The following is a 16,750-nucleotide window of genomic DNA, read 5'->3' on the forward strand; positions in this document are numbered from 1 at the left end:
CCTCCGTGGCCGGCTGCGCCACCCCTCCGATGTCGCCATGTTTCGCGTCGTCCGCGATGGTGGGCCGGCCGCTGACCACCTGCAACTCACAGTTGATCACTCCAGCGCCAGGTGACGCCACGCGGCGCTAGGCGCCTTGTGGCGTTCCTGACACGTGTCCACAGCGACTGGATGTCGCCTCCGTCTCGTGCGAGGTCGCCCTCAGTGCTGCCGCTAAGGTAAGTGGCCAAGTCGGATCAACTCGGCTCCATCCCCAGTCGGCGGCGCGCGGCCGTGGATAGTGTGGCCCAGGCGATGTCGCGGACGGTGGCGTCGTCGCAGTGCAGCATGCGGAAGCCGTGGACGATGGTGGAGATGTCTGCAGCGTCCGCGAGCGGCGTTAGGCCACATCCTCCCTCACCCAGCGCGAGGTAAAGCTGTTCGGTTGAAGCACGCTGTGGAAGGAAGAGCCATGATTTGACAGCCGCTTTCACTGACTTGAGTGCAGACGGCGGCCCCTTGCGTACCGCTCTGCCCCGCATGAGTCAAGCCTAGGGAGGAGGAAGACACGCACAGCGTCAATCTCCTGCCAGGGAGCCAGCAGGGAAGCGTCCAGGAGCTCCAAGTCACGTCGAATTGCAGCGATCGCAACCGTTGGCGTCTGCGAGACTTTGTACCCGGTAGGGACGCCGAGATATGGTAGGCGTCGCCCTCACCGAGCACGGCTGGCTCTCCCCCTTGCAGGGCGAATACCGAGCCTAATGTCTCACGATGGCAGATGTGAAGCGTGGCACACTTCGACGGCTTGAAGGCAAGCCGGGCCCACGTCCCCGCCTCACCCACAACATTGAGGAGCGTCTGCATCGCCTCTGAATCCCGCGCCAGAAGCACGATATCGTCCGCATACGCCAGTGCACTCACACTGACGCCGCAAAGCGGAATACCACACATTTCTGAGCGAGGTTGCGGCGCGAAGTTCCGGCTCGAGCGCGAGATTGAAGACAATGGGCGACAGTGGACAGCCCTGCTTGACGCCCGCCTAGATCTCAATCTCCTCCGTTAGTCCGTCAGATGTCCGGACGTGGGTCGAGCAACATCGGCAATTAGCTGATGCAATTGCTCTGGTAGTCCCATCCTGCTCAGTACTCCAAGGAGGTGAGCGTGAGGCACTGAGCCGAAAGCATTCGCTAGATCAAGCCAAGCAAAGCATGCTTTGCCTCCCCTGCGCCTTGCATCATCAATCGCCGTCTGTACGATGAAGTAATAGCAGCCACCAAAAGTGCGGAAACCCTTCTGTTCTGGGGAGAGGGGGTTCAAACGTTCTGCACAGAGGGTTGTACGATCCGCAACGATTGCAGCAAAGACCTTAGAGATGGTTGAGCTCAATGCTAAAGGCCGCCAGTTCGTCACGTCCGAGACGTCCCATTTCTTGTGGATGAGGACGGTAGTGGATACTTTCCACTGCACTAGAGTCTTCCGCTCATTCCAGCAGCGCGAGAAGATCTTAGCTAGCACATGGCAGCCAGGATCCTCACGTCGCAAGTCTGAATAGGTGACTCCGTCTGACCCTGGAGCAGTATTACTAGCCTTCTGGAGCCGTTGTTGCACCTCTGTGGCGGTGATCGGCGGCAGGACCTCCTCGCTGACATCACGAGGCGTGGTAGCGGCAAAGTCCGGGACAGCAGCTGGTGCATCTGTAACAGATAAGTCGGTTTTAGTGTAGGTATTTCTGAAGTGCTCCCTGAGCACGTTGCCATCTTTTTGGCAGTACGGCGACATCTCGCCAAGGACGCGCTGCATCGCCTTGCGCCGGTCCGCGCGGTACAGCTTCTGAATTTCAGATGCTGCATTCGCGTCGTAGCGACGCTCGGCGCCCGCCGTACGCCGTGCGCCACGTCCACCGCGCTGGGGATTGGCAGCAGCGTCGACGCGGCCCTGGCCGCGGTGTGGCTTCGTCTCGGCGGTCTCGGAGATGAAGTTCTCGATGATCCTGACGAATGCATCCCATGGCTGGTCGTGGCCGCTCTCCAGGGCCGCCAGCCAGCACAGCTGCCTCTCCGTTAGGCTGGGTTTACACTAGCAACATATTGCAGCAATTTACTTGCGCGGAGGAACTTGCCGCGCGAGTTGCGAGTGTAAACTTATCGCCAAGTCGACTTGCGACCGTAGCAATTTATTGCGGAAGTTGCTTGCTGCACGTTTTCCGCTTCCAGTGTGAACACCACGCAGGAGCTATCTGCAAGTAACTTGCAGCTTTTAGGATTTATTTCTATTTCCTGCAAGTAGGAAGCGCAAGTTATAGTATGTCGTCTGCATAACACTCATATTTAACAGTTTACTTAATGTGGTGACTTAATTTTATGCAGCTATCTCACGTATTATATGCCAACAAATTTCAGAAATGGAGGAGAAACGAGAATGGACGAAACAGGACACAGAAAATTTTATTGAAGCCGTGGAGAGCTACCCCGAAATTTGGGACGTACATAATCGGGACTTTAAGGATAGAATGAAGAAGATGTGTGCATTGAACGAAATCTCGTCAATATTCGACACGTCAGTGAAAGAGGTACAAAGAAAGTGGCATAACTTAAAGACCCAATTTTCTCAAGAAGTTAGGAAACTGCAGAAAATAAAAAGCGGCTCTCCTGGCATAGTTTCGGATTCTCGGTGGCCGTTTTTTTTTCAGCAATGAAATTTCTAGAGAGTAGTGTTGCCACAACTAACAGAATATCTTCGCTATCAACAAAGGTAAGTAGCTGTGAAGTTAAGCTGGGATTCCTTGTTTGTTTACTGTAGCTCCTTGTTGGGAAGTAAAAGTGGGGTAGGTTGCTCTTCATTGTGAGATTTCAATTTTATGACTTTTACCACCTAACTGTATTACGTTAAAGAATTAACTGCTAAATACTGTGATAGTGTACTCTCATGATTTATTTATCCCCCTTGAGATGTTTGAGAACCTTGTTTTTACACCACTGTCTGTTGCCTCAATATTTGTGGAAATGATTTGGGTGGGTTCATATTTTTTAAGGCTTCTTATAACACTTAATAATGATTGTTTAGCATAATATCACTGTTCAGAGCCCAATAATTAAGTATCTGTGTAGTATTACTCTACTGAATGCCTCAGCACAACACTTATCTCCTTCCAGCATTATAGTTCCTCATGTAGGTGAATGACCTTCCAGCTAATATCCAAGAAGCAGAATTAGTTCTTTTTGTTGATGAGACTAGTACTGTAATCAATCCAAGCATTCTTCAACAAAATAATTGGTAAACAGTGTTGTTAAAAGTATCATTGCCTGATTTTCTGCAAATGGTCCCACCCTCAATTTTTTAAAAAAAAAAAAAAAAAAAAAAAAAAAAAATCAGTCCTGCACATCCAGGTGTGTACTACACCAGTGATAAGTTAATAGATGGTGAGGAAATAATGAATTGGGTGGAAACTTCAAAATTCTTAGGTGTCCATATTGATGAAAATTAAAACTGAAAAAAGCACATTTTGGATTCCTAAAACAACTCAGTTCATCCACATTTGAACTTAGAATCATTGGGGAGAGACAAATCAGTAAGTTGACATATTCATACAGTGTTATATGGAATAGTGTTCTGGGAGCAACTCATATCTAAGTAAGAAAGTCTTCATTGTCCAAAAGCGAGCTGTGAGAATAATGTGTGATGCTCAACCACAATCATCCCACAGACACCAGTTTAAGGTATTGGGTATTCTGACTACTACTTCACAGTATATTTATACCTTAATGAAATTACATTAATTACTCTACATTAAAGTTGTCTTCAGCGCACCATGCTGCAACTAAAAGTTTTGACTACTTGCACAGTGATATGAAGTGTCTGACAGATAGCAAAGTAAAAAATTGAAAAGAAACTCCTTTTCCATAGAAGAATTTCTTTTACTGTGATGTGCAGTAGGTGGTGGGTACTAACGAGTTGTATGCTATAGACTTTTATGGATATAAAAAAATATATACGCCTTATAAATGTTCAGCATGTAGACATGTTCACAAATTAATTTGCTATGTATAATGACTCCTTCCACGTTGTTACACTTTATCATGCTAAATGATCCACGTAACATGAATCTAACTATATTAGTCTCTGCAAATTTGATTGCCATGTGGAATTATACATTTGCAGTAAGATCATTAGTCATAGTATTGAGTAGATCCAGTTTTTGGGAATGTAAACAAATTATTTTCATAATACCACCACCAACAGAACCAGGGCTTGTAAAGCCCTGTGATGTTCAAAACAATCTTTTGATTACTGACTTAAACAATAGTTGTTCTCGCATAACATTAACACAGATAGTACAAAATGGTATAATTAATACGTATTAGTCACATTTTACATTGTGAACTTAAATTCTGTTAACCTTCACTGTCTTTTGGTTGTAGTATGAGCAATATGCTTCAAATGAAGTCTGTCGACACTGTATGGAAACTTAGTTATGTTCCATTTGTTTGCCTCTTGTATTCCTTGATCTGCTGTTATATTCAATTTTGTTACTTTTTGCAGGAAGAAGAAATAGTTACAGGGGATGATGTGCCTGTTGCTAATGAGGGGAAGAAACGAAAAAGAAAGGAGACTAAAGGAAGTGGTAATGGGCTCATTGAAAAGGCAGAAAAAATTCTGGGCCAGGAAATTGAAGCTTTCCAAACCTTTGGAGATAATGTGGCTAGTGAGCTGCGGTCACTGAAGAATGAAAAAAATGTAAACAAACTGAAAATAATGATTCTGAAAAACATCATTGAAATAAGCGAGATTGACAGTGCAGAAATACCATCCACTCCAGTTTCGCCAGTGAGAGACAAGTGCTGCCAGTCAATGCGTACTTAATGTAACAGATTTTATTAACATAGAATAATGATAATAGAATATCTGTATGATACCGAAATAAAACATTTTATTTTCAGAACGTAGTGTTTATTCAACAACCTTAAAAAATGGCTCAGTAAACCTGTAATGATTGGCGAATTTAGCTCACTGGAATGTGTACATTTTGGGCTTTTGTTATGGTCTTACAAATAACATCTTCAGAAATTGATTTTTTAAATGTTTCACATATAGGAACAGTAAATGCTTATTAAATCTGTATGATTATTAGCTAGAAACTTAAATGTGGTACACTAACGCTGATTGTACGAGAAGTGGTTGTATTCCAATTCTGTGCCAAAATAATTAGCTACAAATGTAAGATTATATTAATAACAAATGAAAGAGTTCATAAAGAAACTGAATGGTAGGTTGTGCTTAGTTTCTTGGCCTACACAACTCTGTTGAAGCTGTAATTGTACTGTGCAAAATATTTCAAAATTGCAACGAAGGAAGGATTTTTGTAAAGAAACAAAGTGGGTTTCAATTCCTAACCCGACCTGGATCTCCTAGTGAAAGTTATATGCAGAATAGTTATTTTCAAAACTGCAAAGGAAAGAATTTTTGTAAAGAAACTCAAAGGTAGGTTGTGATCCTTTCTTGGCCTCCACAGCTCCTTGTGTAAATTGTATTGTGCAGACTATAGTTTTTCAAAATTGAAATGTTTGGTTGGATGTCAAATATAGTCTAGCAGACATATTTGCTGCCATTTCCCATGTTATCCTCAAATAAAAAACATTGGCTACATATTGCTACCTTCCAGAACAAAATAGTGAACATAAATTGCCAAGTATTGTTAATACCAATTTGCAGTAATGTTGGAGGAACCTGTTTATATTTTGATTCCTCAAATAACTTAAATGCAGTTGGGCCAGTGCCATTATGTCACTTTGTACTGTCACTGACTACATCTACAATTTCTATGAATAAAATAGTATACAGTTCTCCAAATGTGAGATGTTATAAAAGACAAGAGCGCCATAATGTAAATGGAATATGAATGAATATTCTCCTGTTTCTAAAGATGTGTAAAGGGTTGGAATGGAATAAGCATACAAAACACACAGTTCACAATTTAAAGGTATTGCACAAAGGTAAGATAAGTTCTGTAAAGAAACCAAACTATAGAATCATAATTGTTAATTTGTAAATATATTATTCATTAATAGTTGATTTCATAGAATATCCTACTGCACCACAGCATACCATACACATGATGTTGTATCTTCTGTGCAGCTGTAATTACATTGAGTGCCCATACATTATGGCCATGTGGAACAAAATTATGCACAACTTTTGTCAAGTAGTGCAAGCTCCAATTCTTCTGATCTTAAACTGAATTTCACTACTTACTAACAGGCTTCTTTGCAGATATTGATAGGCTTTATACTTCTTTTCACTGCAGCCAATCTTTGCAATTTAACATTAAGTAAACAAGTGTTCAACTGGTCCTGCAGTTGCACGTTAAAAAAAAAACACTCAAAATTACTGAGAAACTTTATAGTAAAGTCCAGGAACATGTATGTAATGTCAGAAATCAGTAACTCCGAAAACATGCTTAGGGCCCTACAGAATGTAGTGAAATGAGTGCTGGGGCAGCCGGCCACAGAAAAGTACATCACTATTGAACTTAATGGTAAAGCTATAAATGATAAGTCGCAGGCAGCAAATATATTTTCCAAGTCTACAGTTTACATTTTAAATGTATCTGTACTGCCAAGGTACTTCACCTAATGGCGATACAAAGTAATTCATGAATTCTTCACGAATTGCTCTAGTATCGTGAGAATTTCTGTTACATTGCCCTGTTTGAATGGGGATTAAATTGTGTGTTCCTTGCTCTTCATTCCTCCATGAGGCCCCTATTACCTCACCATTCTGTACATCCTCTACATCAAAATTACTTCGGTTTGCATAACTGCCATCTTTCCTGTCCATTAAGAAATTGTGTAGGGCACATATAGCTGAAACTATTGTCACAGTTTTTTCAGGACCTAGTAACAATGGACGCCTCAATATCCTAAACCGTTGTGCAATGTGTCCAAAAAAAATTTCCACAACTCTTCTGGCCCTCGATAACCTGTAATTAAACACTCTGTTCGGACCCGGCTGGCTATGGAATGGACAGGGCTTCATTAAATATGACCTCATTCGAAATGCATCATCTGCAATGATTACATAGGGGGTGTCCTTTTCTCTGCCAGGAAGTGGTTTGGGCAGAGGAATGTCAAGATGTCCTTGCTCCAAGGCTGAAGATAAGAAACAGGTACTGAATACACCACCATCTGAAACTCTTCCATTGCAGCCTACATCCATGTATAACAACTTGTAACTGGCATCTACAAGTGCCAATAATACAACACTGTGGCAATGTTTATAATTATAATAATAGCTTCCACTGTCTTTTGGAGCTTGCATCACAATATGCTTCCCATCCAATGCCCCAATGCAGTGTGGAAAGTTCCAGTTCTCTTCAAACCCCTTTGCCACCTGCATCCACTCGCTTGTTGTTTCAGGAGTCTAGAAACAGATGATGTGTAATTATTACATGTTCTATTTAATTAGCTAGTCACTATCCATTTTATGAGCATTAGAAAAAAAATATTTTATAAGTATATCATTCTGTAAAATGCAGTTTATTTCAATAAAAATTTAGTTTCATTGTTGTGTTTTCACATACCTTCAAATAATTTTCCCTTTTCAATGCGTCAAAAATGGCTCTACATACGTCAGGTACGATCAGAGAAATCGTGCTGACCGGAATACGAAACAAGTACATCAGGGACTTGTATGAGTCTCCTACAAAGAAAAGATTTCAAAATTTAAACTTGTTTTCGTTCTATGTTTCACACAAATAAACGAAAAGGCCTATTTTATTTGTAGCTCACCTGTAGCTATAAATCGTAGAGTGACAAGCAAACGTTCCTTTGCTGAAATAGCAGTGCGGAACTTTGTGTCTCGTTTTGATATGACGGGCGCTATTAATGTAAACAAACACTCCAGATCATTTGAGGACATTCTGCAAAAGTTTTCAAACGTATCCATGCTCTCGATACTAAGTTCTTGCAAAAGGTTATTATAGGCACCATATTGCGATCTTCTCATTATCCATTCTCTAACCCAAATACTTCTCTTTTTCTTTTTCACGTTTTTCATTACAATTACAAGAGCTGCAGCATATCTCACACGCCTACTTGTCATTTTATACTTCGGCAGACAGTCGTAGTGGTACTGAAAGCATATGTGAACAGTATCTGCAACTTGTTGACGCAAGTTTCTTGCCAAAGAACTTGCGGAAGAATCTTGCTTAATTCTTGCGTTGTAGTGTAAACACAGCCGCAAGCGGATCGTAATAACTTGCAGCAATAATTTCTGCAAGCGACTTGCTAGTGTAAACCCAGCTTTAGCTGAGCGTCGGCCGGAGGAGGGGAGGGCGGAGCTGCCTCGGTTGCGCCCTTTTGGGAGGGTACAGGAGGGTCTGTCGGGTTAGGTGGTGAACGGGCGTTTTGCGTCGGAAGGTCGGGACTGGGTCGGGGTCTGTTATTACAACGTCGACATAATCTCTTCTTGCTGCGTCGGTGGTGGTGCCGTGCTGCCATCTGGCGTGGGCCGCGCAGTGCTGCTTTCGGTCGTCGCGCCGCTGACAGGTCGCGCAGCGGTAGCAGCGGGGGCGGGTGTAGCTCTACCCGGGTCGGCGACCTTGCGTGTAGCTAGAGCCGGCCTGGCGCTTGGACCCGGCGTACCAGGGCTGTTGGTTGCCGCGCCGCCAACAGATGGCCCAGCGGTCGCTCGCGCCCCGCCGCCGGCTCGAGGTACACGAGGTGTAGCTTGCGCCGGCCGCCCGGACGCGTTGGCTCGCGCCGGATCACTGTTACGCGGACTGGGCGGTATGATGCGCCGTCGGTCCGGAGGCGGTAGTCTGCATCCTGCAGCACTGCGTCTGTCCCTCCGTGGGGTGACTATGTGCCACTCGCAATCTGTAACAGAAGCTTTTCTGTTAGAAGCACTCCCTGAAAGGGCGGAGACGGAGTGACTGGGGCCACTCGACGTAACCGTCGGCAGGGCAGTGGAGACGCGTGTACGTCTGCGACCGCACAATCGCCACACCGTCCGGTGCATCCGCCGAGCGCGCGGCCTTTGGTGCATCAATCAGCGGCGCGGTTGCGGCGTGAGTGATAGCACCACCGGTCGCGGCGAGCGAGGCAGCCTGCCTGCCACCGTCCACCCGTATCACAGAGCCACCTTTTGGCGGCGTAGCGAACGCGGGCGGCAGTCCCAGGCCTATACCCATGCTCCCGACAGATGGAGGGCGGGAGGCGCCTGCGGCAGCCGCACGACGTGGCCAGCGCGAGCAGCGGCGAGCCGCGGCCTTCGCCAGACTCTGCGCCTCTTGCCGGTGCGACGCGTTCGGCGGCAGCGTGCTGCCTTCACCTCCCGAACTTGCGCTCGGCACTCGAGGCGACGCGGCTGACGTCGCAGAGCGTATCGGTAGGGGGATGCCAGACCACCTCGGCGTGCGCACACACAGCACGCACAACGCGGGGGCAGCAACCACCGCCGTCCTGGGTGTCGCAGACACACCCACCCACACACACACACACACACACACACACACACACACACACACACACACAGGATGGCAAGGCAGCCTGTGATCCTACGTGCAGCCGCTCTCTCCGGCTAGCTTCGGGGACCAGACTGGGCTGTGGCCATAGCCCTAGCCCCTCTATTATCTAAGGCTTGGCGGCCTGTGGTACTAGCTTCCCGGGCCGCTGTCACCTGTGGCTTTCGTCCAGCACGAACCTCTCTGGGTGCCCCAGAGTGCCGGACACGGCATCGTGTCCCATACTCACTATCCCCCGACTGGCAGCGCCGGGGGTGATGAATGCTGCATTGCAGATCCGCACGCAGCGTTTTCAGCCGCGGGTCGCGTCGGCCGCAAAACTCACGCTCAAAAAAGGGGACCGTTTCCGTGTCGTGCAGCATCCTGTAGTGGCGGAGATGGGTCGAGTGGTCCTTTAGCCAGCAGCGTCACCACGAGCTCCATTGTTCAGGTCGCGGACCTCAAACAGAAAAATCAACGCGACCGCTCCCCGGTGCAGAAATCAGTCCATATCAGCCCATATTAAGCTGATAAGAACAGATTTTGTTAGTCATTGAGTTAATACTTGGAAAGGATCGTAGGAGAGGTTCACATTCGGTAAGGACGAGAAACGGTTGGTTTGTGGGGATTAAAGGGACCAGACTGCGATGGTCATAGGTCCCTTTTTCCAAAAAACTAAAGTCACCCACAGAGAATAAAAAACGAACAACAGAAAAGACGTCAGACGACACAGGACAAGAGAGACTCAGACAAAGATCAGACGAAACAAATTATAATCACACATAGTGTGACGGTGGTTGGCCGAACATAGATATAAAAAAGGGAAAGCCAACCACCGAGAACACATTAAAAACTCAGTTTAAAACCGTAGGCCAAATGCCAGAATCAACACAAAACAATAAAATAAAACACAAACACTCAGACTAAATGATAAAAACCCCCTGCCCGAATAAAACGCAAAAGTAAGCCAGCCATAGTAGGGTCATCAGTTAAAAGGGCAGGGAGCGTATCAGGCAGCGTTAATGTCTGCCTGAGCACAGCTGAAAGTGGACACTCCAACAAAATGTGGACCACAGATAGGACGGAGCCGCAGCGACATAGATGTGGGTCCTCATGGCGCAATGGGTGGCCATGCGTCAGCCGAGTGTACCCAATGCGCAGGCGGCAGAGGACAACAGACTCCTGGCGGGAGACCCGCATGGACGACCGCCACACAGTCGTCGTCGCCTTCATAGGGCGAAGTTTGTTTCGCATGGGCAGGTTGCGCCATTCAGTGTCCCATAGGTAGAAAATGTTGGGGCATAAGATTGCCCGCAAATCATTCGCCGGGAGGCCAATCTCCAGAGATGGTGGACTGGTGGCCTCTTTCGCCAGGCGGTCAACATTCTCATTGGCGGGTATCCCAACATGGCCTGGGGTCCACACAAAGACCACAGAGCGGCCGCAACGTGCAAGAGTATGCAGGGACTCCTGCATAGCCATCACACAGACGAGAACGAGAGAAACACTGGTCGAGAGATCGTAAACCGCTCAGGGAATCGCTACAGATCACTAAGGACTCACCTGAGCAGGAGCGGATATATACTCTAGGGTATGAAAGATGGCTATCAGCTCAGCAGTGTAAACGCTGCAGCCAGCCGGCAATGAACGTTGTTCGGACTGGTCCCCCTAGAGTTAGCGCGCATAACCGACACGACCAGCAACCATCGAGCCGTCACTAAACAACTCCAGAGCCCTGATACGTTGCGAGGATGGAAAGAAATCGGCAGCGGAAGGCCTCCGGAGGGACTGAGTCCTTCGGGCCCTGTGCCAGTTCCAGGCGAGGGCGAGGCACACACCATGGGGGTGTATGCATAAGTGCCCAGAAAGGAGGCGGAAGAGGTAAAGCCCCAAGCCTGGAGAGAAGCTCTCGGACGCGGACCGCGATCGTACATCCAGCCCTGGGCCGACGTTCTGGAAGATGGACGATGTGTCTGTGGGTATAGTAGCCGATAGTTAGGATGCCCTGGCAAGCTGAAAACATGGGCAGCATAAGCGGCCAGCAAACTTTGGCGCCGTAACCGCAGTGGAGGGACACCTGCCTCCACAAGTGTACTGTCCTCAGGGTTGGTCCGGAAAGCACCACTGGACAGGCATATCCCACTGTGGAAGATAGGGTCGAGCACCTGCAAGGCAGATGGGGATGCTGAGCCATAAGCCAGGCTCCCATAATCCAGGCGGAACTGGATTAACGCCTGGTAGAGCCGTAACGGGGTAGATCGGTCGGCGCCCCAGCGGGTGTGGCTCAAGCATCACAGAGCATTTAGATGCCGCCAACACATCTGTTTAAGCTGCCGAATGTGAGGCAGACAAGTCAACCGGGCATCAAAAACTACACCCAAAAATCTGTGTTTCTCAACCACAGCAAGAAGTTCGCCATCAAGATAAAGCCGCGGCTCCGGGTGAAGAGTGCGTCACCGGCAGAAATGCATAAGGCAGGTCTTGGCAGCCGAAAACTGAAAGCCATGTGCTACAGCCCAAGACTGCGCCTTACGGATAGCGCCCTGTAGCTGACGTTCAGCAGCTGCAATGCCAATAGAACTGTAGCAAAGGCAGAAGTCGTCAGCATACAGGGACGCTGAGACAGACGTCCCCACGGCCGCAGCGAGCCCGTTAATGGCTATTAAAAACAGGCAGACACTTAAAACAGATCCCTATGGCAACCTGTTCTCCTGAACTCTGGAGGAACTATGGGAGGCCGCGACTTGCACGCGGAAGGTACTATACGAAAGAAAATTTCTGATAAAGATCGACAGAGGGCCCGGAAGACCCCATCCATGAAGTGTAGAAAGGATGTGATGACGCCATGTCATATCGTACGCCTTCCGCATGTCGAAAAAGACAGCGACCAGGTGCTGACGGCAGGCAAAGGCAGTACGGATGGCCGACTCCAGGCTCACCAGATTGTCGGCGGCGGAGCGGCCTTCACGGAACCCACCCTGAGATGGAGCCAGAAGGCCTCAAGACTCCAACACCCAATTCAAGCGCCGACTGAGCATCCGTTCAAGCAACCTGCAAAGAACGTTGGTGAGGATAATGGGACGGTAGCTGTCCACCTCCAAAGGGTTCTTGCCTGCTTTCAAAATGGGGATAACAATACTTTCCCGCCACTGTGAGGGAATCTCACCCTCGACCCAAATACGGTTCTAAATGTCGAGGAGCCGTCGCTGGCAGTCCACTGAAAGGAGTTTCAGCATCTGACAGTGGATGCCATCTGGCCCAGGAGCGGTATCAGGGCAAGCGCCTAGGCCACGGCGAAATTCCCACCCACTGAATGGAACATTGTACGATTCTGGATGGTGAGTGCAAAACGAAAGGCTCTGACGTCCCATCCGCTCTTTAATGGAGCGGAAGGTCAGGGGGTAATTCGCAGAAGCGGAACTCAGAGCAAAATGCTCTGCTAAGCGGTTTGCAATGACGTTGGAGTCAGTACAAACTGCTCCATTCAGTGAGTGCGCAGGGACACTGATAGGGGTCCGATAGCCATAGAGGCGTCGAATCTTGGCCCAGACCTGCGATGGAGTGACGGAGGCCAATGGTGGACACATACCGCTCCCAGCACTCCTGCTTGTGTTGGCGGATAAGGCTCGCACACGCAGCCGTTTGAAGGCGATGAGGTGTTCGATGGAGGGATGTCGCATGTGACGCTGAGCGCCCGCCGGCGACCTTTAATCGCTTCAGCGATCTCAGGCGACCACCAAGTCACAGTCCGCCGCCATCGGGACCCAGAAGAACGGGGAATGGCAGATTCGGAGGCAGTAATGATGACGGTGGTGACCGATTGAACCACTGCATCAATGTCATCATTAGAGAGAGGCTCAATAGCGGGAGTGGAGGTAAACAAGCCCCAGTCAGCCATATTCATAGCCCACCTGCAATGGCGCCCAGATGACTGACGCTGTGGCGGTGACAGATCGGGAAGTGGTCACTACCACACAGGCCGTCATCCACTCTCCATTGGAGGGACGGTAAGAGGCTAGGGCTGCAGATCGAAAGGTCGGTGGCGGAGTACGTGCCATGCACCACACTGAAGTGTGTGAAGGCACCGTCATTTAAAATCGAAAGATCGAGCTGTGCCAATAAATGCTTAACGGTGGCGCCTTGACCTGTTGCCACTGACCCACTTCTCAGAGGGCTGTGGGCATTGAAGTCGCCCAGTAACAAGAAAGGAGGCGGCAATTAGGCTATCAGCGCAGCCAGGACATGCTGCACAACATCACCATCTGGTGGAAGGTAAAGACTGCAGACGGCAACAGCCTGCGGCGTTCACATCCGAACAGCGGCAGCCTCTAAATCTGTTTGTAGAGGGACAGACTCGCTGTGAAGAGAGTTAAGTATATAGATGCAGACGCCACCAGATGCCCTTTCATAAGCTGCCTGGTTCTTATAATAACCCCGATAGCCACGGAGGGCGGGGGTTCGCATTGCCGGAAACCAAGTTTCCTGCAGAGCAATGCAGAGGAAAGGGTGAAGGCTGATAAGTTGTCGGAGCTCAGCTAGATGGTGGAAGAAACCGCTGCAGTACCACTGGAGGATGATGTCCACGGCTGAGAGAGGCGTGAAGGAAACGGGCTCGCAGATAACGCTGCTGAGTCACCTGCTGCCCCCAATTGAGCATCTGCGCTAGTGCTATCAATGGTGTCTGAGGGACCGGCGAGATCGAGGTCCTCTGCGGACGCCAGAATCTCCACCTCATCCTCAGACACAGAGCTTGTAGGAAGCGGTGGGACGGGTGCCATCGCGCTGTCGTGATTTTTACGAACCTTTTTCTTTTTCTGTGTCTCTCTCTCTGTGTGCCTTCGGTGGTTCAGGCTGGGAGGGCTTGCCTGGTTCAGTCTCAGGGACGGACAACGACCGTGTGGCCCTATGACCAGCGACCAGAGCTTGCTTGAGCGATTTGCAGGTGTCCGCTTTTAAACCAGTCGGAACTTGTGAAGGGAGGTCCCCAAGGGACCCTTTCCTGGTGAGAGAAGCCGAAGAAGTCTTACGCTTCTCTGGCTGGGAAGGCGGAACTGATGTCCCCGATGGTTTTGGGGGTGTTGCTCCTGAAGTAGATGGAGCAGGAGCAACAGGGAGTGAAGTGCCCCCAACAACCAAGGGTGCCGGTAAAGTCTGACGTAGCTGAGAGGCAACTGTATGGGACGACATGTAAGAGGATCGTACCGGTGTTGCAGCAGCGGCATAACTTGTTGGCATTGGCACAGGATGTGAACGTTCATATTTTGGCTTAGCCTCGGGGTACGTCAGGTGGTCCAGGGTGTTATATACCATTATCTTCCTTTTTTTTTCTGGAATATCCTACAGTCCGGCGAGCAGGGGGAATGGTGTTCTCCACAGTTAACACAGATAGGAGGCGGGGCACATGGAGTCTTGGAATGCGAAGGACATTCACAATCTCTACACGTGATGCCGGAAGTACAGCGGGATGACATATGTCTGAACTTCCAGCATTTAAAACACTGCATTGGAGGAGGGATATATGGTTTCACATCACAGCGGTAAACCATCACCTTGACCTGCTCTGGAAATGTATCACCCTCAAAGGCCAAGATGAAGGCACCAGTGGCCACCTGATTATCCCTCGGACCCCGATGGACGTGCCGGACGAAGTGAACACCTCGTTGTACTAGGTTGGCGCGTAGTTCATCGTCTGACTGTAGAAGAAGATCCCTGTGGAAGATAATACCCTGGACCATGTTTAAACTTTTATGGGGAGTGATGGTGATGGAAATATCCCCAACTTGTCGCAAGTGAGCAACCTCCGTGACTGGGCAGAGGATGCTGTTTTGATGAGAACTGACCCAGAGCGCATTTTGGACAAGCCGTCCACCTCCCCGAACTTGTCCTCTATATGCTCCACAAAAAACTGGGGCTTGGGTGACAAACGATTTACCATCGACTCTGGTACAGACTAGATACCGGGGTGAATAATCTGCACCGCCTCCTTTAGCCATACGTTCCTCCCATGGAGTGTCCAGTGAGAGAAATGATCTCTGATAAAATTTCTTCTAGTTGAGGTTAGACCTCGATCGCTTAGAGACTGCTGGTGGAGGCCCACCATCGAGAGATGATGTACCACGCTTCATTGTGGGTCATCCTCCCTGATGCCACCCACTCCGACCAGGGGCTCTCCCCATGGGCGCCACCCACCCACAGCAAAGACCACCTTGCAGGATGGCCTTTGCCGGGAGTACCGATGCCCCAGAGAGACGGGCATCTACTCCTCGGCATACATGGGGAGGTAGCAGCTCAGGCATCGGCAGTGCAATCCCTGTGTAGTCAGGGGGCTACCACAAAGAGGGTACATGACGACCCCACCACAACGGACTAGCTACCGTGCTGGTTGTCGGGTGTCGAACATCCATCAATAAAGGGAGAAAAGACGGAAGTGCACTGTAAGTAGGCTGTTTATGTTTTCTTATTGGCAACGTTACGTAGCGCTCTGGCTGTGCTGTGTGCAGTCTGTGGCTAGTTTGCATTGTTGTCTGCCATTGTAGTGTTGGGCAGCGGCAGCTGGATGTTAACAGCGGGTAGCGTTGCGCAGTTGGAGGTGAGCCGCCAGCAGTGGTGGATGTGGGGAGAGAGATGGCAGAGTTTTGTAATTTGTCATGAACTGCTATATATATTATGACTATTAAGGTAAATACATTGTTTGTTCTCTATTAATATCTTATTTGCTAACTATCCCTATCAGTAGTTAGTGCCTTCTGTAGTTTGAATCTTTTATTTAGCTGGCAGTAGTGGTGCTCGCTGTATTGCAGTAGTTCGAGTAACCAAGATTTTTGTGAGGTAAGTGATTTGTGAAACGTATAGGTTAATGTTAGTCAGGGCCATTCTTTTGTAGGGATTATTGAAAGTCAGATTGCGTTGCGCTAACAAAATATTGTGTCAGTTTAAGCACAGTCCTGTATAAATTGTTCAAAGGGGACGTTTCATATGTCGACCCTTAGCCGAGGATACCTCACTGGAATCTTCTGATTTTTTTCTTGTAGTTTGTGTAATTAGTGTAGATTTTGTTTATTGCTGGCGCGTAATTGTAGAGAGAATCTCCTTTGTAGTTGCAGTCTTTCATTGTTGTACAGTAGAACAGGTGTGGCATGCATGTAGATTTGCACCAAGTATTTCGCAGCTGCGCTTGCAATTAAGTAGACATTATATCCATTGCTATGTTATTTTATTTTGCTCTTCAAATTGTGCTTTTCTGTGTTATCGTGTGAAATATTGTGACAATTA

General features: G+C 48.3%; 1 protein-coding gene across 1 annotated transcript; it reads right to left on the minus strand.

Moving 5' to 3' along the window:
• Positions 1-1,038: 1,038 nt before the first annotated feature.
• Positions 1,039-2,467, minus strand: LOC124564484. Its single transcript, XM_047131012.1, has 2 exons — positions 2,447-2,467; positions 1,039-2,055 (listed from the first exon to the last, which is right to left on the minus strand). The coding sequence occupies exons 1-2, from the start codon at positions 2,465-2,467 to the stop codon at positions 1,039-1,041; spliced, it is 1,038 nt and encodes a 345-aa protein (XP_046986968.1).
• Between the last annotated feature and the right edge of the window lie 14,283 nt (positions 2,468-16,750).

Source organism: Schistocerca americana, chromosome 1, assembly GCF_021461395.2.
Source record: "Schistocerca americana isolate TAMUIC-IGC-003095 chromosome 1, iqSchAmer2.1, whole genome shotgun sequence".
Taxonomy (NCBI): Eukaryota; Metazoa; Arthropoda; class Insecta; order Orthoptera; family Acrididae; genus Schistocerca; species Schistocerca americana.

Bases quoted from the DNA above. Each gene is read 5' to 3' on its own strand.
- LOC124564484 (XM_047131012.1), bottom strand. From the start codon at position 2,467: ATGTACGTCCCAAATTTCGGG. The intron at 2,056-2,446 runs GTAGCTCTCCAC...ATATGTTGCTAG, and splicing joins TGTACGTCCCAAATTTCGGG to TGTAAACCCAGCCTAACGGA.